We start from the raw sequence: 27,209 nt of genomic DNA, 5'->3' as shown, positions 1-27,209 counted from the left end.
GTGGATTTTCTTTCTGCCCTGCTTTTTTTAAAAGCAATTCATGGAGGTGTATGTTAAAAATGTCCCTGAAGACTAAAGAATTAGTGAATGCCTTAAGAACTATTTCTAGATGGCAGAAATCCCTCCATTTTCACATTTCAAAAAATCCACATTATCCCCTCCCCAAGCAGCTGGCAAGGCTTTTTTAAAATGTACAACTAGGGGGAGGGGTCTCTGTTACACCTGTAATGAAATCTTAAGAAATCCACTCACACCCAAGAAGAGCCTTCTTTTAAAAAAAATAAAAAATAAACCCCTCCCTTTGCTCAACCTCCTTAGACTTCTTGGTACCACATGCATAGCATGGTGAGGACACATTTGGCTTGGAAATTCTACCAGTGGCACAGACTCCCTTTGTCTCTGGGATCAATGTCCCTGATTATTATGACACACTGAACCTTCTTACCAGGTAACCCACCCTATGGCTTATGAATAAGGAACTCTGGTACTGGTGATTTTTGAAAGGGCACATTACATAGGAAAGCACCACTCTCTCTTGATCCTAGCTTAACTGCACCATAATGCTCTCTGTTCAAGCAAAGGGCCTTAACTAACAATTTGCTGTTCAGAATGCTGCTTGCTCTGATCCAACACTACTTCTCTGATTAGATCCAGCAAATCTCCTAAGACTTCAATTCTAGGTACATAGCTACAGGAAAGCAAGTTCCCGTAAGTATCTCCAAACATGCAAAGTAGCCACCATTGTTTTCCTCTAGAACTATACTCTCCTCTTGGCCTTGGGCCCTGCTCCTAGCAGTTATGGCTGCTTAAGACAGGAAGTATTCCTAATTAACCTGGTATGAAATTATTGACACCTGCCATTTTTAAAAAGCAGCCGTTTTTTTTAAAAAAAATCTACTTATTATAGATGTAGCTCATTCTAACAAACTTAAGCGCTCATGAAAAGCTCTGCTAGCTGCTTAACCATTTTCTAGTTTCCTGTTTGCTATTTATGTAACTGACATGTATTTGTAAAACACATTACATTGGTCTAAGACTCTCTCAGTTAAAGAGGCAGGGAAACTGATAAATTATGTTTATGTGTACATGTATGAAGGGAACATTATGTTTGTTGGTCTCTCTCCTCTAGAATAAGGGGGATCAAGTACCTAGGTTATCTGAATAGAAGTATTAATCCCTGTTATCAATACATATGGCTCAATGACAGCTAAATTTCTAGCTAGAATACTATTTTGTTGTTGGCAGCATTTGGGCAGTGGGGGGTATAGTTAAGGACAGCAGTCAGTGCTTTCCTCCATGTTTCCTTGCTGACAGAAGTAAGATGGGTGGTGAGCAGGGAGAAGCTATGTTTTAGTGCTAGGCCCTCCTCTGTGGAAGGACCACCCGAGAGGCTCTTGTAGGCAGCGGGCAAAAGCTTTTTCAGCGAGTCTGCCATTTTAGGTATACCTATTTTATTTTTTAAAAAAATTATATTATACATAGAAAGATCTATAATACTAAGAAAAAACAAGCATTAAACAATAATAACCATTTACAAAAAGACCTTACATGATGCAATAAGTGTTTGATTTCTATAAAGGAGCACACTTGCGGAATAATACGATGCAAGTAACTGACGCAACAACACACCTCATAAGACAACATGGTTGTTCGTTATCTTGAACCTTGTTATTCCAGAATAGAATGAACAGATACCATTTTTTTCAACAGCTTACCTGCCTTCTCTGTCTTTTAGCTTTGCTAAAATTGTTCATTGTTTTCTATGGGCTGCTCTCATTTCTGCCACAGGTAAATGGACAATGACCTCTAAGAAAAATGGAAAGCTGGCTAAAGCATGCAAATCTAGCAATGAAGTCCATGGTTGGAGGTTGCTGAAGCTTCAAATTGAGCATTTAATGCTGCCAACATTATGTATCAAAGGTCTAGTTTCTCAAATATAGTAAGCCCATGAAGTAATTCATCTGGAAGTAGTCTTTAACTAGTATTTTCCTCATTTGTTTTCCTCATTCCACCCTACTCTTTTCCTTCCAATTAATGCTAATGCTATTGCATTAAAATAAATAAATGTAAAATCTGATGTGTATTTTTTGTCTTTTCTTTCTTTTTAAAAGATGTAAACCCACTCAATTAAAAATAAAGAGTTTTAAAAAGAGGAGGTGGAGAGAGGAAATTGAAGGAAGGGCTCAAGCAGGCTAAACAGTTTTTGTTATCATGTATATGAATGTCAGGATCAAGGGGAGGTGCACTGTAAGATCAAAAAAGACCCCTTGCTATATTGCCTCCTTCCCCCAGCTATAGAGAAATAAAGTATTATCAAGTCAGTGCTGGTAGCCTTTTAGTACTAAATAAATGAGAACTAATGTTTCTGCTAGATCAGTGTTTTTCAACCACTGTTCCGCGGCACACTAGTGTGCCGCGAGATGTTGCCTGGTGTGCCGTGGGAAAAATTTGTTTATTTGATTCCTATTCAAGAGAATTACTTTATATATAGTCAATATAGGCACAGAGTTAAATTTTTTAACATTTTCTAATGGTGGTGTGCCTCGTGATTTTTTTCATTAAACAAGTGTGCCTTTGCCCAAAAAAGGTTGAAAAACACTGTGCTAGATCATACCGAAGACTCATCTAGTCCAGCATCCTGTTCTCCAAGGGGCCAACCAGATGCCTACAGAAGACTGCAACTGAACTCTCCCCATTTGCAGTTCCCAGCAACCAATATACACCAGCATTCTGCCTCTGACATGAGCAGAACGCAGCCATCACAGTTAATGAATACCACAGCAGTGTATGGTTCAGAAGGATAGGCAAGGGGGGGTGGGAAGCTGCACACTGCTAGTCTCAAGCACCTCCACAAGGCTTTTGTTCCAGCCTTTAGCCCAGGGGTTGGCAACCTAAGGCCCATGGGCCACAAGAAGCTGATGGGGGTCCTTTAACTGTCCCATGAACCCCCACCACCTGCTCGACTCCCATGCGCTGCGCTAAACCGGTGTGAAGCAGAGCAGGGACCACCTTCTGTGATGCTGGCCGGCTTCCCATTGGCTGCAGGAAGCTCCTGCAGCCAATGTGAAGCTGCACACACCTCCTCTGCGCCAGAAATAGCGTTTGTGCATGCGTGCGCACACTGCGGCCCACCGCAGCGTCTGCAGGACCGTGAACTGGCCCAAGTCTTAAACCTTAAAGTATACTGCCAAATACAGTAAATGAATGCTTATTGACATTTGTTACGATAACTGTTATACCAAGAAGCAAACTGTTCAAACAGAAGCTATCTTCTTCTTTTTTACTTAATGTATCTGAGAAGTTATTTTTTACAGTATCCAAAGAATTACATTTGTAATTTCAGTTTCACAAAATGACCAGGACTTAATTTAACATATCATGCAGCAGGTATTGCTGAAGTTGTATCAACTTTTGCATCACTCACTATTTCACAAAGCTTACGGTTGAAACCTGTTTCCACATACATTTGTTCACAAACAAGTCCCACTGTGGTAGGGCATGATTTGAGATTAAGCATGCAGTCCACCAGAGCCGTCCACCAACCACTACACGGCATCCCTATGTGCTTTAGTTGGAAGCTTTTGTATTGTCACTCTTTGGTGAACTGCAGCCTAAAGCTGCAATTCTGCACAGTTACATACATCCAGGTCCCTTTGAAATAAATGAGGCAAATATACACACATTTAGGACTGAAACCTAACTTGCATAGGGGGCTTCAATGAACTTACAAAGGGATGCTTTAGATGTTTGCCATTTTTACATATTTAGGTTCAAATTGATGCAGGAGGTGTGATCCACAACTTCCAAGAGGCCCAGATTAAATGCTCTTCAAATCCACACGTAAAAAACAAAAGACCACACACACACACACAATCATTTTAAGTGAAGGATTCTCATCACATAACATTCCCAAACTTTAAAACAGTCCTTCTTGGAATAGTTTTATTCAGTATTAAGCTGTGTTTCAAAGAAAAAACCCTCATGCTAATAACCATTTATAGCTTTCATTAAATTAACAAACAAAAGGCTATCTTAGAATAACAAATGTTTAAATATATAAAAATAAGTTTAGAGTTAAGGCTCATATTCCAGCTGCAATTTTCAGAAGTACCTAGTGATCTTGGCCATGCAAAACTAAGCACCTAAGTTGCAACAAGGGACCAACTTACTAGAAACCACAGGGATTCATGATTTAGCCACTAAAGTATTTTAATATGCCTCATGTTAGGCATTCTAACAAGTCAGTTTTGAAGATCTTGGTTCATTATCTCCTGGCCACTAAAGTAATTTCAACAGCTAAGAGAGAAAAACTGTAATTTTAATTAGGTCAACAGAAGAGCAAGTTGAAATACTGTTTGTTCTTCAGCAAAAAGCCAAATGGTTGCCATGACATTAAGCCATGTTTGTCACTGTTTATCTGTTTTGTAGATCTCTTCCCATATGAATTATTGTAGATCAATCATCTTGATGTGTCTGTCGCCTGCAACGGACATCTTTCTGGGAAATATTTGACATTACACATACGAATTAGCTTAACGAGACCGCAATACCACGCTCCAAAATTCTTCTTTCAGTTCTTACAAGTTTAAAAACTCTTTTCCCAACTCCAGTTTGTTGGGGAGTTTCTGTTGAAACACAAGGCACAATTTGGGAGGGGATATTTCAGCAGAGTGATTGTCTTAAAACAGAGTCTACAAAGTTCCTCAAGTCAACAAATTAAGATCTTTGCTTGTTCTACTCATGCAACATCCTCTAAGTAATCTGCTTCACCACTTAACTGAGAAATGGTGAAATCTTGTGTGAAGTCTTCAAGCTAGGAGAAAAGAAAATATTAAAATGTTAACTGATGTTTAAAATCCAGTGTATTTTATAGCTAACCTGTTCTTTAAAACATTATCTTCTATTAAAAACTCCTATCAAGAAGATCTCAAGTACTTTCCTATGAGCAAGAGGCAACACACTACAGTGGTACCTTGGGTTACATACGCTTCAGGTTATAGACTCCTCTAACCCTGAAATAACACTTCAGGTTAAGAATTTTGCTTCAGGATAAGAAGAGAAATCGTGCTCTGGCGGCGCAGTGGCACCGGAAGGCCCCATTAGCTAAAGTGGTGCTTCAGGTTAAGAACAGTTTCAGGTTAAGAACGGACCTCCAGAACAAATTAAGTACGTAACCAGAGGTACCACTGTACTACCGGTATCTATCTATCTATCTATCTATCTATCTATCTATCTATCTGGGTTGCCATATTTTAAAGAACAAAGAAGACACATTTGCCAACTTCTACTTTTAACTATGGATCACTGTGATGACTCTACCCGTGAAAAAGAGGACATGTCCTGGAAAAAGTGGACATATGGCAACCCTACGTAAGTCTCAGTGAGTTCAATGAAATGTATTCCTAGGAAAGATTGTATAGGATAGCAGTTTTAGTACATTAAATCTTCAGTAAAATAAGGAAGGAGAGCATATTTTAAAAATCAGTATTTAGAAGCTTTGTGCCACTGCTGATGCTTGTGTTTATTTTATTATTGTAATGCTACTAACAGGGCTTCCCCTTCTCTTCTTCCCTACAGCATGCCCCTAAAATCTGCTCCAGAAGATTGGAAGACTTTCTGCAGCAGATTGTGGTGCAGGATGGAGCAGATGCAGGCATAAGGAGAAGAAGGTGAAGTACCATTATGTTTGCTGTCATGGTGATGGATTTCATCCATAGTTGGGGAAATATATTAGCAATTTCATATACTCAAACACATTATTTATTTCTTTTCAGTGAAGATTTAAAAAATCCCTCCCTCCCTTATTTTGACCATATGGAAAAAGCATGTATGAGCTATACTGTGCTATGCTTCTTGAAATATGTGGTATCCCTGAAACCATAACCGCCACCTCTCTTCCTCCTTCAAATAGGGAATATACTGCATTAGGGAGATCTTACATTCAAATAAATTAAGCAGAGCTCAGTTCACACATTACTCATTCTGCACACTAAGGAGAAAGGGCAGGGGTTGCTAATGTGGTACCATCCAGATGCTGTGAACTAGAACTCCCATTCCCCTTTGCCTGCCCTTCAATCCCATCCCCTGCCTGGTGTTCTAATCAGTGCTGCAAGGCTAGGTCTGAAAGCCATCAGTTAAATTTCCTACAGTATCCTGATGTAGTGTTGCTCTGGGGCATTGTGAGGTTGACATGCTGATTCCCAAACTCAACCACCAGGCACTGTTTGGAGTACCCCTGCTGCAATCAAGTAAACCGCCTGGGGAGTGAGGATCCCACTAAAAGTAGGTGGCCCACTAGGTGGCACTTGGCAAGGGTCCCCTAAACACAGTTACAAACAGGTACAGCTATTGTTTGACTTAACAGTTTCTCAGAATAACGATATGTTTGCAAGCAACTTTCAGGAGAATACAAAATGGGATTCTACACAAAAAGCTTTCTACTGAGAATGAAAATGGATACATGCCCACTCTGATGTAAAGTATAATATACATACTTTATCACTAGTATTGAAGTCATCTAATTCCACAGAAATATCATCTATTTCTTCACCAATGCTGGCTTCACTTTTCTCTGACCGATGACTAGTACTGACATGAGGAAAAGTTAAAAGATGGAAACAATGAAGCTCTATTCTTTAATCTTAAAGAACGCCTTATAAATTAAAATATCTACAAGAAACATTTCTAAATACCTAATAAATAAAATGTTGAATTTCAAAGTTAAGTGTGGGCTGAACTGCTTAAAAGATCCTAGATTAAAATAAATTCATCAAATACCAGGAGTCATTACTTCAAAGTGTCAGTGACTTACATGGAGCTCCCCGCATCCTGCAAAGTGATTCTAGAGAATTGCTGGTGCCATGTGATCACTTAAGGAAATGTGTGTTTACTTGACTTCAAGAACCAACCAAGACAGCTCATAAAAAAAAATTCACACATTAAAATTGGAAGTACATAATTGGCTGCGTTCACATGTCACAGTAATCTATGGCTAATAGTTTGTTGAACATGTAGATAGCTCTCACTGTTAAAACTTTGAAGCCGGTGAACTTTTGAAGTGCTTTTGCCTGCTGCACAGCTTAGCAGAGTATAGCAGAGTACTGCAGTGTTTCTTAGGCAACTCTTGAGATTGCCCAGCCAGGACGACGATCAGGAACAAAGACTGACGACTAGTAACTTGATTCTTGTAGTTTATTATATACAGCAGTAAACATACAAGCTATCTACAAGTTACTATTTAAAACACAACTTCTTCACTCTCAGCAACTCATCAGCACTAACCACACGACACTAAGACTTACTCCTCAACAACCAGTGTCATAGGTCATGCTGCCTATATGAAGGACCTCAGCCAATCACTGAGCTGTTGCTGGGTCCTCTTATCTCTAGGCAGATTCCTATCGTGCTCTGTCTTCCCAGGCTGTGGAGACACTAATTGCTCACATGCTAAACTGCACGTAGACCATGAATTCCAACACTCACTCTACTCATTTCTAGTAGCAAGCCGGAGCAAAACACCATGATCCTTAGCTTAGTGTTACATCTGAACCAGGGATCAGGGTCTTCTTTCACTCCAAACAAATCACTGCCTGAAGCAAAGGTTTGTGCAGAGTGAAACAAAGCATGATCCCCAGCTCAGACACACTAAGCCAAGGATCATGGTTTGTTCCCACTCATTAACAAAAAGGAGCAAACTGGAAATTATCAGCATGTTTGCTAGCCATGACTTTCCATAATGTGTGAACATGCCCAGAGTATTAGAACGACAAGAAATTCATAAAAGAGCAGTAAATAGTTCGGAAATGCTTGTGTGGTGTATAACTATATGGAAACACAACTTTTTAAAACCTTTTTGAGAAATAATGGGCATCCTTTTTAACTTATATCAAATGCAAATAAATGCTTGAAGCATACCACTCTGAATTTTCTCTTACCTATTGAAGTCATCAGCATATTCATCTTCATCCCCTGCTTGTAAATAATTAAAATGGAAGATTAGAAAACTTGAAATTACATACAGTATTTAATTAGAAAGATGTGTTTGCTATCAACATAGTTTAACAATGAAAATAGGACCATGAGGATTCCACCCTGAAAAATATTAACTTTAGAACAGCTTTTAACATGCTGCGAAGCATTTCATCAAATGCTGAAACAACTTATTACATTAATCTATGCATAGAAATAATTTTTATCTTTTGTCTGAACAATTACCAAACAAGATGTGGCAAAAAGTACTTAATGATGTCCTTCTGAAGAGCTACTTGCCTAGTTCAAGTGATCCAAATTTAGAATTCATCATCTTTACCTCTTTCAAAATTGAGTTTGCATCTGTAAAACAGAGGTTAGGAAGATCAAAAGTGTGTAACTGCTTCCTACAGAACCTACTTAAAATGCATGTTAGCCAGAGAGATGACAAGAGTGAAAATTTGAAGTTGCTATGTTGGTAATAAGAGCAGCCATGCTGATTTTCTATGCTCATGTTATCATGTCAAGATAAGACAAACACTACGGCTCACTATGTATGAACAAATTACACCCACTTCACTACTCCTTCCTGCTTGTTCTGGAAGCAGTTGCAGTTGGTGGTGAAGGCTGTACTGTGCACCTGGCTTCTGAATAGCAAGCACTGGTACTGCTTTCTGAGCAAGAAAGGGGCAAGGTGTGGGGAGCTCAACCCAGTGTGGGTCCAGTGGTGGAGCCAATCTGACTCTCCTGCTCCTCCTCCCCATGAGCTCCCTGCGCCTCTTGTCTCCTAGTTAAGTGGGAAAGGTGTCTGCCGTTTGGATGCCAGGTGCCCTGCTGACTGCCACTGACTGGGAGGAGACAAAATATGTGCAGTAAGCCAAGAAAAAACCTTGGCTACAGACTGTGTTTGTTTGTACTGAAATAAACCATGATCCCTGGTTTAATGCCAAGCAATAATATTGGTTACTTTCATCCTAGCAATGAGAAGGGAGAAGCAAAGCAGGCGAGATTTGTTTATGCACAGTAAGTCATGATTTATAGCTTACTGTGACATGTGAATGCAACCTTCATATAATACTGGAGAACATACTTGCCAGTTCATTCTCCTACTTCATAAAAGGTGACTGTTACAGTTGAAAACTGATAGCTATCCAATAAATATAGAATGAAAAAGTGCCTAAGATGTTATTTGATTGTTTTGCTGATTGAACAGATTCTTTTTAAAAATTGTTATCTGTTTTGGGTCCATTATAATAGTCAGCAGATCATATAAAAGAAAGATGCATGCTATTGTTGTCAGGAGTAACATGCTGCAACCCAGCAATGCACAAGAACACTACATCACTATTTGCCAACTAGTTCTGGTTGCACAGCATTTATCACAGCCAGGTACCTATCCTCTTTTTCTGGTGCAAAATAATAACTTTAAACTGTTTACAACAACACCAGAATGGTAATGATCTAGCACAAAGCTAAGTGAAGGTATGCTCTTGTAATGCAAGATTATTATAATATTTAGAGCAAGGGAGTGCAATTTCTCACTCAACAACTTACTGTCAGACTTTTTTAGAGGAGGTGCTCCAGACAAAGAGCTCAGACCAGTCTTTATAGGTGGTACATCAGAAAGAGAAGCATTTCCTTCCTTGATAGAGTCATTCTTCCTTTAAAAAGGAGGGAAGAGGGAGAGATACATCATTTTCTAACTGCTTCAAAATTCATTTAACATGCTCCATCTGACCAAACAGGAAACAAGACTATACCATTTGCTACACCAAGACAACAAAATGGGTACAAGCAGCATCCACTGAGTAATGAATGATGGCTCATAATGCCAGATATGGCAAGAAAAGCTCTGCACACATTCTCACCTATTCCAAAGCCTCTTCAGTGTAACTGTTTATGTCATGTGATGCTTTATCAACATAACCCAGAGGAAGAGATTCAGATGTAAATATAAATATAAACTGTATCAACCATGTTATGATTTTGAATTCAAGTAAAATTTTCTTCAGAAGAAGCAAATCTGAGTTGACATGGCATCAGAGCTGATTATTCCTTGAACCTGTATAAAGTAGTATGCAATAACAACCATTTGGTTGTTACAATTTTTCCACTTGCCTCAAGGAAAATATTCTGTGCACAACATACCATTTGCACGTGGGCAGAGCAATCCACCCCCACCCCCAATATATCAGCTTGTTCACTTTTAGACAGGGTTGAAGTGTCTTCTGCTTTTCTCTCCCAGCTAAGCTGGACTCTGCAGGCTGCCAAAAGTGCAGGCTGCCTGGTGGTAGGATGCCTGGAGGCAGCAGTTAGCAGAAAGCCCTGATACAGAGCATTCCAAGACTAGGGAGGGGCTGAGCTTGATCAAGTCTCATTTCTGTCATGCAATGACATTGAGTTTGATCAGTGTTGGCTTGTGTTGGAGGCGGGTTTTGGAGTGCCATTTAGTTTCTGGGACAGCTTAGTTGATGCACAAAGCTACTTTTAGACAGAATATTCTGAAGCTCTGCTGCAGGGCTTCATCCATCATTCTCTAAGTTGAAGCACTGGTGTCCTGACACTGCCAGCCTTTGCAAACACACTGAAGCCATTATGGTGTCATCATCATGAAATACATCTGCATATATAAAGACATGAATATAAATATTTCTGAATTATAGTGTTCTATTGTCAAGTAGGAAATATATTTTCTTATTTTTGAAAAAAAGTGATTTTTGTAAATGGGGGAAACACAAGGGCAATCCATGGGCACTGCAACAAACTATTCTTCTACATTTTGTGCAAAACATGAACCCTTCTAAGGTACAAAAGTGCAGCATCCTCCAGCCTAAAATGTCTGACTGTTTTATTTTCTAAAGGAAACATTTATAGTTGCAGTTCATTCAATTTACCAGTCATACGGTTGTTCTGGTTTTGGTATGGGATCATCAAAGAAGGAATCTCCCTCTGCATCATCTTCTACTGCTAGATTATTCTTTTCTTTGGTATCTGTATCTTTGTTTGGTTGAGAAATTAGTTTTGTTTCATTGGGTAAGAAGTGAATGCTGCCTTTACTCTTTGCTTCTCCAGACAAGATGCTTGTATCGCTATGACTTGTTCCAGTAACCTAAAAAACAAACAAACCATTTCCTTAAACAAGTCATATAATTTGCTTCCCTTGAGCTATAATCCATTTTTGTATACAAAAAAGAACATACAGTAGTACATCAACAGTTAAGTAGGCAGAATGTCACTTCAACAGTTTTTAAATTATTTGTTAAATTTATTGCAATGTGTAGACAGAAATGCCAGTTTCAGAATTTGTAAAGAAAGCAGTTTAAAAGATAAAGGTTTCCCATTTATTTATTTTTTAAATATGTGTATTCCACTGTAGCATTAAAAAAATCAAAGCAGTTTACAGCAATAAAATCATGCCATATAATAAAACCATAAAAAGTTAATGAGTTATTATAGTTATTAACCTGTAACAGTTATAGTTATTAAAGCTTAGAGATGTTTGCTACTCACTTGAGCCCCAAATCAATTTTACAATATAATCCTAAAACACACTTACTTGGAAGCTTCATTTTATTTTGGATATATAACCCTTACACTGCATGAGATATCCAAGGCAATATAAAAACATTATCTAGAAGAAATATTAAATACCATCCTAAAGCCCAATGACCTCAATGGAATTAAATCCCAGGTTAAATGGATGTAGGGATGCAGCCTAAAATTACCAAATTAATAGAAGCAAAATAAATAAAATGCAGTACTCAGTAAAACAGCAATATCACTTTTCATTCATATGGTTGGTAAATTTATTTCCATATCTGCACCAACCGTTTTGCCCAAGCATGCATGGAGTTCAACCTCTTTATCAGTCTGATGGGTCAGGACATTGCCAGCATTCCAAGCCAGCACTCCACACATCAGCATAGATAGGCACATGCTTGAGGTGGTAGACTGGGCTTCACCATAACCAGCAACCTTTCAATGGATGTTGAGCTGGACAAGCGTATTGGCAAGTCAGCTACAGCAATGGCTCACCTCTCCAAAAGGGTATGGGAAAATGTGATGCTAACAACCAATACCAAGATGAAGGCCTACCAGAGTTGTGTGCTGAGTACACTGTTATGGAAGTGAGTCATGGGCAACTTTCACCCACCAGGAGCGATGCCTCAAGATTTTCAGCATCACATGGCAAAACAAAATGTCAAAGAAAGATGTGCTCTTCCAAGCCCACATTCCCAGCATGTTTGCAACCCTGTCTTTGTGACATCTACACTGGTTTGGTCATGTACACAGAATGGAAGATAGCAGGGATCACTAGGCCTGCTGGCATACCAAATCTGTGTTAAAAAGATGACTGCAAATGTGTCATGAAGGCTGGTATGGGAATCCCTTGCAGATGATTGTAGTGCCTGGAGACAGTCAGGTCATGTAGCCATAGCAGTGACCAGAGGAGGAATGACCACTTTGAGAAGCAGAGGGAAGAAATGCCATGGCACACCTATAGCACCAAAACCAGATGACTTCATCTGCCCCGCCTGTAATAAAATATGTCTCTACTGTATTGGTCTCTACAGTCACAGCAGGTAACTCTCCAACAGTTTGACTTTACTCCCAAAGACACGCTCTTCCCAAGACAGGCAGATGCCAACAATATCTGCATAAGCAGTGTCAGCGATTACTTTTAAATTCAGGTCCCTTACCCCAATATAAAACATATACAGTACTAGAGTTAAAAATTTAAAAGGTGTGGTATCAAAAACTCTTCTTCATACTCTCACAATTCAACAAAGCTACAATTTTCTTAGAATAGAATTTTTGTATTTGTAATCTGATACAATTTTATACTTAAGCATTTATGTCGGTTTCATTGTAACCAGTTCTGAAACCAATTTAGTAGTTTTAGCAGGTAAATTGCCATTAACTGCTCTTCTAGAAATTTCATCTAGATTTTGAAGGCTGACTAATGCAAATTTCCATATAATCAAACAAATTACAACTTTGGATGAATGATTGAAAAACTATTCTGAACACTTAAAATGTGGTATACAAATACTAAGCATTACTATTACCACTTCTCAGTAGCAGCATCCTAGAAGGATGATACCAAAATCTTTGTCCTTTCATAAAGATTTACTAGCTGAAAAAACTATGCAATGCAAACAGGTAGGCACATCATTCCCAAAACACCTGCTATATAATTAATAGCAATATTGGGGGTGGGGGTTAAGGTGGGTTTTAGTGCAGTATCAGAGGGTAGGAGTGCTTAACCTTTTCCTTTCCCCCACCTATCAAGCATTCCCAATTCTCCAGCTGGGGGCCTATTTTTATCTTTGATCTGGCTATAATGGTAAAATGGCCACTGAAAAAGATTGCAAATGAGAAGGCAGTGGCCACAGCTCAGTGCTATAGCATGAGCCTTGCATGCAAAATGTTCCAGGTTCCATCCCTGGCATTATCAGGTAGGGTTTAGAAAGACCCCCAATTGAAATTCTGGACAGCCACTGCTACACAGTATAATCTGTACTCTGCTAGGTGGACCAATTGTCAGACTCAGTATAAAGCAGCTTCCTCTGCTTATCTGTCCAACTGATATATTTATTAAAATATTTCTATCTTGCCTTTTCATTAAAAACTGCTCAAGGCAGCTTACAGAATAGTGGAGGTGACATAATGAATCCAGGAAAATATAATCTTAAGAACAAATTAGAAACTAATAAAAAATAGAAAAGGATAACAGCATGGAAGAAAGGTTAAGCATTGCTGCACACATGCAAATGTCTCCCCCACCCCACCGGCATTCACACAATAGGAGGCAAAGACAAGGCTTGGGACTGTCTAGTTTCATCCTGAATACACAGCAGTGAAGCTGGTTCAGAGTTAGGTCACATCCACCCCATGCATTTAAAACACATGGCTTTCCTCAAATAATCTTGGGAACTGTAGTTTGTTAAGGGTTTTCTGTGTATGAGTGTGTCTGCATGTGGGTAAACTTCAGTTCCCACAATTATTTGGAGGAAGCCATGTGCTTTACATTATGGTGCAGATGTGACTTCAGTTGAAAGTAAAAGCTGCTTTCAGAACAGAAAAAATGCTGAAACACTTTAAAAAAGCAATCCCACAAATGCCTGGTAGCCCTCAAACCATCTTATGACCAATGACAGTAAAGTGTTTCAAGAAGAACTAAAGGTCAAGTGCAGTCATCCATTACTCAGCCTTTAAATAACCTCATGGTATTTTCCTATATGCACGCACTGGAACCTAAGTTCATAACCCAAGGCCTGCTCTATGTGACTCTGCCAATTGTGGTATAGGTAGTAGCTATGCGTGAAAATACGTTTTTTGCTAGTAGCCCCATGATAGTTGTACAGTCTCCCTAGAGAGACTTTGCTGGTATCTACTTTAACATATTTTTAGTGCCAGGCAAATACATTTTATTTTCCCACGTTTTTAAATTTTGGGGTTATTTTACACTTTGTGGACTTTATCCCTTTGTTTTATATGACTTAGTGCTCCAGTTTTTTATTCTCTGCTTTCTATTTTGGTGTGATCTGTCCTTAGACTTGATACCTGTTTTTATTATCTGCTTTTTGCCACATTTCAATTGTAATTGTGTTCATTTTTTATCTTGTTAATCTCCCAGTAGCTTCTGTTACAGGAAGGCTTATAGACTTTATATGCAAATAAATATATCGATAGATAGATAAATCTACTACTTGAGGGTGTAGTCTTTGCCTTCTCCATTCCTTCAGGACAGGGCAAGGAAGGGAATATGATAACTACCTCATAGGAAAAACAGCAAAACACCAAAAGCATCATTTCCTAGTTCTCTTCATGCCTTCTGGACTGGCTTTCTGGAAAGGGTTTAATTTCATGAGTTAATGTGTGAACTGGCCTTCAGTTAACCAAGAACAATATACAGTAACATTACTGAATGAAATTGTGTCAAGATACCTAATAGTTAAAGTTTTGGAATCCAAAGATGTGACCTTTTGATACAAAAACTGCATGGAGTGTCATAAAATGCAGGAAGGAGGGCAGGCAAGCAATCAGCCACTCCATAAATAAATGTAAAGCTTATTAATAAGCTTTACATTAAATTTACATAATGTAATTAATATTGTGCCTCAGAGTCTGTGTTACATCTACATATTTGTGGAGTTAGTTTACCAAATGCCATGAGTCAGTTGCAATGATTTTTAGTGCAAGCTGCTCTTTCTTAAAGGTAGAACTAGAAGCACCTGTCAGTTTCTTCTCCTCATGCATTTTACCTGCTCAGTTGTGTCCAAGCACCATTTCTGTTTACGATGTCCTTTATACCTTGGTATCTGAGCACAAGAATAAAATAACGGCACAAAAATGAAAACAAATTATACGTGGGTTATGTTATGTGAAATCTAGATTCTTGAGTTAGATCTATGCTATCACTCTAAAAACTTGATTAAAAGCCTTGCCTACTAACCAACATTCTCTTTCTGCTTGACCAGTAGAATACTCCATGAGCTGTCACCTCCCACCTATTTAAAAACAATCAGGCTTCAAATGAAATATGGTAAGAGATGTGATGAATGAGTCTGATAAATTTTATAAGCATTATAATCTACAAATTTTTCTTTCCAGTTTCTTGCCACAGCGGGGAAAAACTGTGTTCCACCATGCTTTGCTTTCACTGCCCCAGTGCACACAGAAATTTTTACCATTCATATTTGGAAGTGACGCAACTATTTTAAGTATGTCCTCTATACTTGGATATACTTTCTGGAATAATACAGGAATTATATCCAGTGTTACCAGACAGCAGCTACCATTCTCCTTTTAAGACAGATGTGTTTTCTACTTCTACAGCATTTCATTACCTAGTTTACCTTCTAGATAAAAGATCAGAGATATGAAAGCCTGGGACACGGGGAAAGAAAAATTGGAAACTTTGGGGAACTCTGAAAAGAAGCTTTCCTGAAATTTTGGAATGAGTGAAATGCTTTAATACAGGTTTAATTTACAAAAGATGTGCACTATGAAGATTTACGTAAAATTAGCTAAATAATTAGAGAATACTTGTGTATACTGTACCTATAAACATTCAAATGTTATGTATTGCTTAACTCAGTATCTAAATAAACTAAGAGATTGTAATACTGTGATTATATGAAACCATTTTGTATATGCTGTTTACAACAACATTTGTGGTTCTATTTTCAATGTTTATTTATTTCTCAGATGGCAAAATTCTGTGCACACTGTTTAGGTAGTATACAGTGCAGTTCTCTTTCTTGAGTACTAGGTTCATTCACCATTTTGCTTGCTTAAAATTAAGGCATTTATACTTTTGATGCTGTAAGCTACACTAATCAAAGAGTGGGTTTTACATATGAGTAAATGAGCATTGGATTAGTGTGCAAGTTCCATAAAAATGTCAAAGGGCACAATTTTATATGCTAAGTTATAAAAGGTGATATTTTGTTGTGAAAAGTAATAAAATATATGTAGGTTTGATAAGGAAGTATTACTACTTCAATTTCCCCCTGAGGAAAACAAACTGGTTGCTTTACATCTCTATAAAGGGCAATTTATTTATCTACTAGGAAGACTGTAAGCACTTGGTAGGATTCAAATGCCTTGAGTCATGTAACTTCTGCTGCTATGTACAGAATTCTGTTCACAGATGTGCAACTTGTGCTTAATGACTCAGACTGAAACCTTAAATGAGACCACAGCCAGTATGCAGATTTTACAATTATTACTTATACACCTTGAACAAAACATTTTCATTGTTCATTGTGGGAAGTCATGCCAGTTAAAACAGTTTTAAACTAGTATAATTTAGCAAACCACAAAGTTCTAGCATGTGACATCAAAATCATATTCCAGTTTCTCAGCACCACTATGACAGTCTCCTTTTGACCATCAGTCATTTTTAGCAGTGCTCAGAAAGACATCATTTAAAACACACAAACAAAAACAAACACTTTAGTATTGCCCAGCAGCCTAACAAAAGATAGCCACCAATAGTAATCTTCTTACAAGATCCAAAAGAATCTTCTTACAACTATCCACAACAATGTCCTCACAAAACAACACTAAAACATTTTATCTTCAGAAAAACATTACTAGCACATTGTTAAGTTTAATAGTGATCCCAAGTGATTATCCAAGCACTGGAAGTAAGTTCTGTATTACTAGCTATAAACATTTAGAAACCTTAAAAAAGTGACTTGGGAAAAACAATTGGGGTGCATTTTTGTGAATATACTGCCACCTTGCTTTCAATATTTACTCTTCAACAAACTGTCTTTAAAAAAGAAAACAGGTACAGTCATACCTCATGTTACAGACGCTTCAGGTTATGTGTTTTCAGGTTGCAGACCATGGGAAACTCGGAAGTACCGGAACAGGTTACTTCCAGATTTCACCGCTCGCACATGCACAGAAGCGCCAAATTGCACCAGCGCCTGGGCAGACGCAGCGCTTCAGGATGCGAACACTGCGGGTTGCGCACGTGCCTCCGTCATGGATTACGTCCACAACCCGAGGTTCCACTGTATTGTCAAGATTTTAATTTTGGATCACACAAGGCATTGTGCAGAGAACGTTTTCCACCTAGATTTAAGAATGGGCCAATTCACCCAGCTTATCCTCTTGCCCCCAATAAAGGAAGATTCATATGAAATGATGCTGTGGGAATAATCCAGGTAATGAAACCCATAAAAGGAACTCTCCAAAGCTAGAACAAGCAGCTGCTACTTTAAGTGTTCCAAGAAATTAACAAAGACTTTGGGCTGCATGACAAATTGTTAACATGTACTTTCTAACGTTGTAATGTATGCAAACAGAAACATTAAACAATGCATTGTAGGGAGTCAGGATTGGCAACAGCTTTCTGATACATGCATACATGGTGGAAAATGTTATTGATGCCGAGTGACATAAAACAACATTAACTTACAGGAAGGCAGACATTACTGTTCAACACATCAGAGTGTGGTTGGGTTTACATTCATCATCCACTTCACTGATGAAGCAAGTGGCAGAAGTTTTCTCTGCAATGTTGTTTCTACATATAGACAAAGTAATCTCTGTTTTCTGTCCTACAAGCAGCTCATTCACGCTAAAACAAAGGTACCTTTTGCTCTTTACCATCACATCAGTAGCAATAATAGCTACACTGAATACATAATCTCTCTGTTTTAACCACAGCTACTGCAACTGTTTAGCTGGTAAGAGGATCTTCTCTGTTCCACAGCAACACCAGCAGATGTCTTAACAATTCATGCGAGTTTTATATTGTTACCTACAAAACAGATGATTTCTATGACCTGATCATCTTATTGCCCTCTGGTATTTTCTCTTGCAACTTCAATGCTCCCCAAAGAGAGGTGGAAGAATCCTCATTTGTACTTAAATACTCTTTCTCCAGCAGATCAAGAAGCAAGCACCTGGCCTCTGGAAATAGAATGGTGGACTAGATGGGTAAGACGCCATCAAGCCTGTGGTCCACCTAATCCAGTATCCTGCTCTCATAGTGGTCAACCAGATGCCTAAGGGAAGTACGAGGCTTCTAGCAACTGGTATTCAGACGCATTCTACTTTTGATTCATTCAGAGTCACTATTCTTTCAGTTAGTTTACCTCTGTCCAGTGCTTCTCTATGTATAGCATTCTTTATTCAGTCTTTATTAAAATAAGCAAGAATCTGGTTAAGAAACTTGAGTTTCTTGGGACAAGGTAGAAAACAGAAAAGCAAAGAGGTTGCAAAGAATTTCTCAGTAACTCTTCTAACAATGTAAAGCTTTAATCAAGATAATCAAGGGTGAAATTTCTTCTTAATATTCTGCTTGATAGTCAATACCTCCTTTTTGTATTGGCACACTCCTTAGGAAATATATGCTTCTTTTGAGGCTCCCCATATTCTTGTTCTTTTGTTAAAACTACTAGAAACACAGAGCCAATCAACAACAGTTAAGTCTTCTACCCGCAGACATGTATCTCGTTAAATCTGTTTGCTCCTACAACCAAGGTTACATAGAGGGACACTGATACAAGCCTTTACAAATCAAACTTGCTGCCACCACGGTTCTTTTGTTTAAGTTGTAATTTGATAATAGGAAAAAGAAAAAAATCAACACTACTAAAAATATAACCTTCCTTATCTGATACAAGGAACAAACAAGAACAAATATGAAAATAAACAAGTCACATATGGTCCATATGGTCTACAAAACTAATTTCCCCAGCAAGTATGCCAAACTCTTGTTAGTACAGACTTGCACAATTTATTATATATCAAGGTAAATACAGGTAACTCAATAAATCCACAATATTCAAATCAGGCAAGCAACCTAAAGTAAACAGAAAGCTGCTACAGGCAGCCCCCCACATTAAGTTTCAATGACCTAGTTTGCACATCACATTAAACCACAATTTAAAACAAAAGTTTCTGCAGCACTCCTTCTCTCTCCTAGCATGGGCAAAAGAAGCTAGAGCCTTGATTGTCATATCAGCTGAACCTGTGCTTGTGGTTGGTTTTCACCAAACAAACCATGAACAATAAACCAAGAACAAACTTTGGTTACACTTGTAACCTTTTGTTTCCTTCAGATAAACCACATGCCTGGATATGAATTACATGGCCATCCAGACTTTGGCTTGTTTATCTACAGCATAGCAGCAGGAGTGGGGGAGAAAAGCAGTAGAACTTTTCAGCTATTCATGCCCTGCTTCTCAAATGAAGTAGCAACAAAAATTGCACACCACACATTGTCATTCTAGTTTTATAATATTACATTCCAACTTATTTCTAATTTATACCTGCACCCCATTGGATTATGGTTTTATTTCATTAAACAATTATCTGTCTTTATCATTCCCCGATATCTTACTTCCTGTTTAGAAAGTCAAACAGGGTCTATTAACAAAATGAAAGACTTGACAGATAAGAATGAACAGAGAAAAAAATTGATAGTTGAAAATGTGCTTCTCAAATAATATTAAGCTTAATTCCAGTACTCTGACTTACCTTACTTGGCAATGAGTGTATGTTAGATCTTCCATCTGATGATTTTGGAGGAGAATGTATACCATCAGATATTATAGGGGCTACCTAAATAATAGTTTTAGAATAGAAAATAAACAATTTTAAACACATCAATATTTAAACATTTAATTTGCTTGTCACATTTTGTTTAGCATGCCTACATCAAGATAAACAGTTTATTAAGAAAGTTAGTATAACTAAAATACTACAGTTCTAGTTACAGGTAGGTAGCCGTGTTGGTCTGCCGTAGTCGAAACAAAATAAAAAAAATCCTTTCAGTAGCACCTTAGAGACCAACTAAGTTTGTTATTGGTATGAGCTTTCGTGTGCATGCACACTTCTTCAGATACTACACATTTTCAAAATCCTTACCTCTCCAAAGTTAGACACTCCCTTCTTCTGCTGGCATCTTCTGATCACTTCCAGCAGTAAGGGCCCTTCTTTTGTAGCTTTAGCTTCTATAATTCCCAAGTCCCGTGCTAAATTCTCTCGAGCCTCAAGCCCATTTAACTAAAAATAAGCATAAAGCATTCCAGGCCATTAACACAATATATTTTACTCAATTGTTCTTTCTCAAATTCAAGATTTGACAGCTGATTGACAGAAAAAGAAATTGTCCCTAAAGTGCATGAGCACGACATTCAAGTTAAAGTTCTTAATATCCTCCTCCGTTTATTCAAAAGCAGAACCAAAGGTTTAAACAGCATTCCATTGTATTTTGGGGGGAGGGGGGAAATTAGATTAGCACTGCAGTCTTATGCAAGTGAAATCAGAAGTAAGCTCCACTGTGTGCAATGTTTACTCCTACGTAAACATGCTAATGAACTGAAGAGATGATGCAGAAAAATGAAATTGGGGACAAAATTGAGGTTGGGACAATTTCAAGCATTTTGGTCAAATTACTGTGTTATTATAATGATTAAATGTGTTATTATATTATGTGTTGTTATAAGAATTAAAATGAATATAATGTTTTATTCTCTAATGTGTTGTTATGATTAAAATGTTTACTTACTGTGCTTGATTCAGGCTGAAAGACAGCCAAAGTAAAATCAAGATTGAAGAACTGAAGAAATTCAGCAACCAGACTAGCCACCAATCGACCTACAAAACGAAATGAGCCACATTTGGTTTTCCTGTACTGTACAGCATTTGCACTCACTACTAACATTTTCAGCTGAAATGTGAGTTAAGTGCTACTGTTTACAAAACAGGTATGGTAAAGTGAAAAAATGTTTTTGGCAATCAATAATGAATTCGTTTGTAAATAAACAAGTATTCCTATATTTCATTGAATTTCTTCAAAAATTGCTCCCAAACAAACTGGTATTCAAAATTAAAACCTAAATGTAGTGAGACTGGGTGGGGACAGGTGAACAGTAAGGAAATACTAGGCAAGGGAACCCTTTTCACTGTATGGTTATTTTGAAGGTAGACAAGGAAAGGAAGAGCCAGTGGTAGTGATACCACACTTGAGAACGGGAAAATAGTAAGAACAGAGAAAGAAATGGGTGGAGGAAGGGCTAGATAAAAAGCAGAGTGGTGCTATGTACTATTTAAGTCATATACTCTGAAACACTCCTTTATGAATGCCTACAAAGACAGGGAGGATTTCCCTTTACACCAGCAGTGGGGAACCTCTGACCCATGGGTCTAATGTGGCCCAGTATAGGTCCAAATTTGGCCTTTAAGGCAGCTCCCCACAAACCAGACCCACCTGCCTCACACTTGATGTCATATACAAGTTCCTAAATGCTTGAAGAGTTTAGATTTTAGGTCCTGCACACTTATCAAATTTGACCCATGGGTTGTGTGAGGGGGAAATCAGGGATCTGATCCATAGGCTAGATTCAGTTCCCCATCCATTTTACATCTTCTAGAAACTAAAGTCTTATTTCGGACGCACATCCTTCTGTAAATTTCAAGTTACTTTACGCTAAAACCCTAGCAATTATTGGTTAGCAATTCAACTGAGCACATTTTCCCAGAAACGTCCATTTTCCAAATGTGGTGAATAATCACTCTGCAAACTTGCTATAACCTACATTTAAATATGAAATGCAGCCTTGTTTCCATTGAGGTCACTGAGACTGACCTTTAACTGTAAAGCTATGTCCTTCACTTGAGTTTGGGTTTTATTATGAATAAAGGATTTATTAAGCCTTTTAAATCTTCAAAGTATTTTACAATCTTTGTGTTCTCTACACAACACAACAACCCCAACAAGCTTACTATTCCTATTTTACATAGGGAGAAGCAAGAATGATTTGCTCAAGAACAAACAGAAAAGTACCAGGTCCAAGTACAGCTTTTAATCCACTTAAAATTCCCATTTAGTTTCCCTTCCTCTAGTTTTATCATTCAAAAGTCTGACATGAGCAAAATGTTCGTTCTGAAACTGCTTGAAGTTTTATGCTTATACTTGCAGCCAACGAAAGTATAGCAAAGTGTAAAATTTGCAGATTCCGTCAATCAAATGCTGACAAGATGGAATTTGAACTAAATTAAGAGGGGTGATGCAAAGTTAACAGAATTTGGAGAAGCCCTTGTATGGGAAAATTCTAGCATAAAGAAAAATGCAGGGGATTATAAAAAGGGCAGAGAAAAAACAGAAGGTAAGAAAGTAAGAACATCAGACACAGTTAGCTCCAGTGGCATCAGTTGAAGACGAGGCCTTAAAAAACTCCCTGGACAACGGAGTGCAGAATGTTCTGCCTTCTACATTAGTGAACCTTGCTCTGAACTAACCAGAAATTGTCTAGGGTTTGCTTTTATCTATGGAAGGACAGGCTAACCACTGTTTGCTGTACATGTACTTCCCACTGCAGTGAGCCATCTTTGAACAGTTGCGTGGCGCAGTGGTCTAAACCACAGAGCCTAGGGCTTTCTGACCGGAAGGTTGGCGGTCCAAATCCCCACGATGGGGTGAGCTCCCATTGGTGAGTCCCAGCTCCTGCCCACCTAGCATTTCAAAAGCACGTCAAAGTGCAAGTAGATAAATAGGTACTGCTCCGGCGGGAAGGTATTTCCATGCGCTGCTCTGGTTCGCCAGAAGTGTCATGCTGGCCACATGACCCGGAAGCTGTCTGTGGACAAACGACGGCTCCCTTGGCCTATAGAGCGAGATGAGCGACACAACCCGAATCGTCCGCGACTGGACCTAATGGTCAGCGGTACCTTTACCTTTACATCACTAAAGAACCACAGAAACTCCCTCACTGATCTGCATCAGTGTCCACACATTAATTGGGAAATACATATGGTATCTTTAATGAGCAGAGACAGAGCTTACCATCTTTTGTATTTAAAAACTTTTTCAAACTTTCATTTACCAGTGGTGTTTTGTTCTGTTAAAAAAATGAGAGGAACAATTAATGGTTACAGACAGAGATATAAAACAGGTAGACAACAATTATCTATATATACATGAATGCTTATGCTTAGCCACACCTATATCATACACTACCAGAATTTGGCAGTGATTAATTTTGAATGCCCAAACCAAGCTGAACTTGGGTATTCTAGGAAGAAAAGAGCAGGATAAAACATTAATAACCAATGCTCTGTTTTGTGCAACAATACACAAAGTTTGAAATTTCAGTTCTGGAAGTAAGTTGGCAGCAGCAGCACCATTTTATTTACTGTTGACTCATTCTTTACCTACTTGATGATGCCAAAGGCTAGGGAAACAACACCCTGTTTTTTCTCGAGCATTTGGCTTCATCAACTGTAGACTTTAAAGTAAGCAGAAAGCACACAGTGTTTCCCTCTCCTCCTTTCAATTTGCAGCAGTAGCCCTAGAGTTCAGCACCTCAAGCTATACTTTCTACCTTGGGAGACAGAAACAGTTGGTTAGACTTTGGGATGCTTGAACAAATAAGATCCACAAGCCAAGACACAGGTGTAAAACAAACTGCAATAACTCAGTGATTCTACTTCAAGCATCCCCAAACTCAGCCCTCCAGATGTTTTGGGACTGCAATTCCCATCATCCCTGACCACTGGTCCTGTTAGCTAGGGATGATGGGAGTTGTAGTCCCAAAACATCTGGAGGGCCGAGTTTGGGGATGCCTGTATCTACTTCTACCTGAAGGCTGGCTTCCGAGGATAGCAATGAGGGACAGTTGTTCGACTCCCTAGAACTTGCGTTGTGAGGTCACATGGGATTCTATCATTCTTCTTAATGCTTTTTGACACCTATATGAAATGAAAAGTTAATTGTTTTGACAGCTCCTTACCTCTACTTTCTCTTGCTCTTCTAGTGCTAAAAATACAGCTGCTCGCAATTCTGCCTGTAACAGAGAGCATTTGTATAAATGTATAGCATTTTGCAACTATATATTAAGAAAACTAGATACCAAGACAAACTTCACACAGAAGGGTCCAATTTATTACTACACAAAGAAACATTGTTCACACAGAAGTATGGTTAGGGATACAATAACTCCATCATTTAAACTACAACACAGAAAACCAAGCAGCACTTAAGCTAGGCCCATGTGAATGACACTTCAAGTGTTCAAGTCAACCTGAAATACTCATGAAAGGGTCTGGGGACAGATTTTCTATTTACTTGCCCTTTGCACATTGTACAAAGTGGCCATTTTAGAACTTGGAGCAATATCATTATTTTTTTAATTTAATTTGTTAGTTGCTTTATCTTGCCCAGGGCAACCCAAAGCAACATACAAACAGACAATAAACTCCACTAAGAGCTGTTGTTTGCTTTATTTATATGCTATTGTGTTTGATATAGTGATTGCAATGTTGTTGTTTTTTAATGCTATTGTGATTATTATGAGCTGCTTTGAATTCAGCATTTGTTGTTGGAAAAGTGGAATACAAATATATAATCAAATCAATTAGATACATAAAACCAAGAAGAAAAAAACATTTCAAAAATCCTGCTCACGTGTATTTAAAGTTCATACACAGAATGAAAGGAAAAGAAATATTATATTCTCACTTGAAGTTTTACAAAAGTATGTAAATGCTTTAAATAATGTTTCAACACAACTGGAAATGTCCAAAAATACAGCTGACAAGGGATAATTTTGGGTAATGGATTGTAACAGGAGATAATGTAAAATACTTAATGCAGTAATATTAGAAACTAAGATCACATCAACAAAGGCGAGTGGGAAGTCATTTAATCAAAAATGTAATAATTTGGTATTAATTTGTAATAATTTGTGAAGATTGGGTTGAAATTTAGAAAATCAATAAAAATAATTGGCAAAAAGTAAAGTTTTTTAACCCATGGGATTGGTTTCCTTTCTTCAGGCTCCATCTGTTGGGGAGCTTCATTTTCCACTGACACATTCTCATCCATAATTCAAATCCTGCACCCCTTCTCTGCTACTCCATCTAGGGACATTCACTTCATGCCTACCTTCTCTACACAGCATATTACCCAAATATTTAAGAATCAATGAACTGTCTCATGCTGCAAGGTGAGACTCTGCCACACATTACATTTGCTTATGAAAAATGAACCCAAGTACTGTAAATGACTGTGCTAACTTATGTTTGTAGAACAAAGATCTATAACCTTTTTCTTGAAAGGTAATGTGTGTGTAGCCCCAAAGAATGAGAGAAGTGGTCAAACTCCAAATAACAATGCCAAAAGGCCATTGGAAAGCATATATCCTGTGTCTTGGGGAAATGCTATACATTCTAGCTAATATGTCATGTAACTATCTATGCTGCCTGTCTGACAGTAAACATTCTAACAACTATGCATTAAATATTAGTGATCCCTTCTACTTCTACACTGTAAAGAACGAAAACACAGACCACGCTAAAGTGAAAAAGTCAATCAACAAACAGAAGTGTGGCTTCAGCCTTCATTTCAAGGTCAGTGTATGGTCAGTTTGAGCTTTAAGTGCAGCTTATCAAGTGTAAGTGTTGACCTCAGATCAATTTTAAAAGTCAGTTTTTAGTCGTTTTAAAACCTACAGTGCAAGTTTAGAAAAGTACACACTGTGGTGTTCATAACTTATATAAAGATAGGGTAGCAAAACCAAAGAGGGATTGGGAGGAGTTTCAAAGGGAACTCCCCAATATGAGTGAACTGGCACAATTTAAGAAGGATATTGACAAGCTGGAAGAGGATGATCAAAGGTCTGGAAACCAAGCCTTATGAGGAATGATTGAGGGAGCTGGGCATGTTTAGCCTGGTAAAGAGGAGACTGGGACAGTAGCACTTTGTCCAATATTGACTAAAACTGCCAATATTGTACTGCCTTATTAAAAGTTTATGCTATGTTCACACTTTGAATACTTTGTGTAGTTCTGGCCACCCAATCTTTTTAGCAAAAGGTGAGAGCAGGGGGAAACGAAAAGTTTATAAAATTACACATGCTGCGGAAAAAGTGCGAAATACATCCTCATAATACTAGAACTCAGATCGCCCAATGAAGTTGAATGGTGTCAGGACAAACAGAAGGACTTTTTCACCCAGCACTGTTAAACTGTGAAACTTGCTTCCACCAAACGTAGGAATGGTCACCAACTTAAATTGGTTTACAAGAGGATAGGAGCATAGGGCTATCAATCAAGAAATCAGAAAATAGTATGTCTCTGCATACCAGATGCTGGGGAGCAACAGCAGGAAAGAAAGCTCCTACGTCCTGCTTTATGGACTTACCAGGGGCACCTGGCTGGCCACTGCGGGACGGGCCTTTGTTCCGGGGCTGGAAGTCTCTCCCCGTTATGTTCTCCTGACCACCAACCAACCCTCTTATCGCTTCAGGAGGAGTTCCACGCATGCGCCACGAAGCGAAAGGCAGCACGCGACACTCATGCCTGGGCGGCATTGTCCAGAGGGCGGGAATGACAGTTGGGAGTCCGTTAGCGCCGTTGGTGTCGACCCGCTCTCTCGCGAGGGCCGCACCACCAGCACCTCCACGCACAGCACGCCTCTCCCGGCGTTAGGCGGGCATACGCCGACGCGCTTCTGAGGCGCTCCCCTCCATTCCATAAAGCCTCCGTCCCGCTCCCCACCAGCTCCTCACCTTGATTTTATTCAGCACCCCGCTCGTCTCGAGCGTCTGCACGAGGAGATCCCTCAGCTCCGTGTCTTCCTCCGTCGCGGTCGCCATCTTGCTTCTCCCTGACAACCGCCTAAACTGAGCTAGCGACGAGACGAGCCCCCGCAGATTCGCCGCTCGGGGGCAAAGGGGGATATTTGCTGGGAAAGAGGTGGAGCGCAA

The 27,209-nt window shown here is 38.7% G+C and overlaps 1 protein-coding gene across 3 annotated transcripts; it reads right to left on the bottom strand.

Moving 5' to 3' along the window:
- Positions 1-3,925: 3,925 nt before the first annotated feature.
- CEP43 (centrosomal protein 43) lies at positions 3,926-27,195 on the bottom strand. 3 transcript variants are annotated; one of them, XM_033144165.1, is made up of 13 exons: positions 27,012-27,195; positions 24,234-24,287; positions 23,288-23,342; positions 21,011-21,099; positions 20,368-20,505; positions 19,978-20,061; positions 15,237-15,293; positions 10,863-11,077; positions 9,523-9,629; positions 8,269-8,331; positions 7,935-7,968; positions 6,495-6,588; positions 3,926-4,813 (listed from the first exon to the last, which is right to left on the bottom strand). In XM_033144165.1, the coding sequence occupies exons 1-13, from the start codon at positions 27,096-27,098 to the stop codon at positions 4,739-4,741; spliced, it is 1,152 nt and encodes a 383-aa protein (XP_033000056.1). In that variant the 5' UTR covers positions 27,099-27,195; the 3' UTR covers positions 3,926-4,738. The 3 variants fall into 3 exon arrangements, with proteins under 3 accessions (XP_033000056.1, XP_033000057.1, XP_033000058.1); XM_033144166.1 differs by having other exon boundaries at positions 10,872-11,077; XM_033144167.1 differs by lacking the exon at positions 15,237-15,293.
- Positions 27,196-27,209: the final 14 nt, after the last annotated feature.

The sequence above is a fragment of the Lacerta agilis genome, chromosome 3 (genome assembly GCF_009819535.1).
Source record: "Lacerta agilis isolate rLacAgi1 chromosome 3, rLacAgi1.pri, whole genome shotgun sequence".
Taxonomy (NCBI): Eukaryota; Metazoa; Chordata; class Lepidosauria; order Squamata; family Lacertidae; genus Lacerta; species Lacerta agilis.
Note: the sequence above shows the minus strand (reverse complement) of the source record. Positions and strands in the feature narration are given on the sequence as shown.

What these genes read in the sequence shown, in the direction of transcription:
- CEP43 (XM_033144165.1), bottom strand. Translation starts at nt 27,098, where the DNA reads ATGGCGACCGCGACGGAGGAAGACACGGAGCTGAGGGATCTCCTCGTG. An exon ending in TTCAGCCTGAATCAAGCACA is followed by an intron (nt 20,506 to 21,010) that starts GTAAGTAAACAT and finishes GCTTATTTTTAG; the next exon opens with TTAAATGGGCTTGAGGCTCG. An exon ending in GCTTGGACACAACTGAGCAG is followed by an intron (nt 11,078 to 15,236) that starts GTAAAATGCATG and finishes TTTGTTTTTTAG; the next exon opens with GTTACTGGAACAAGTCATAG.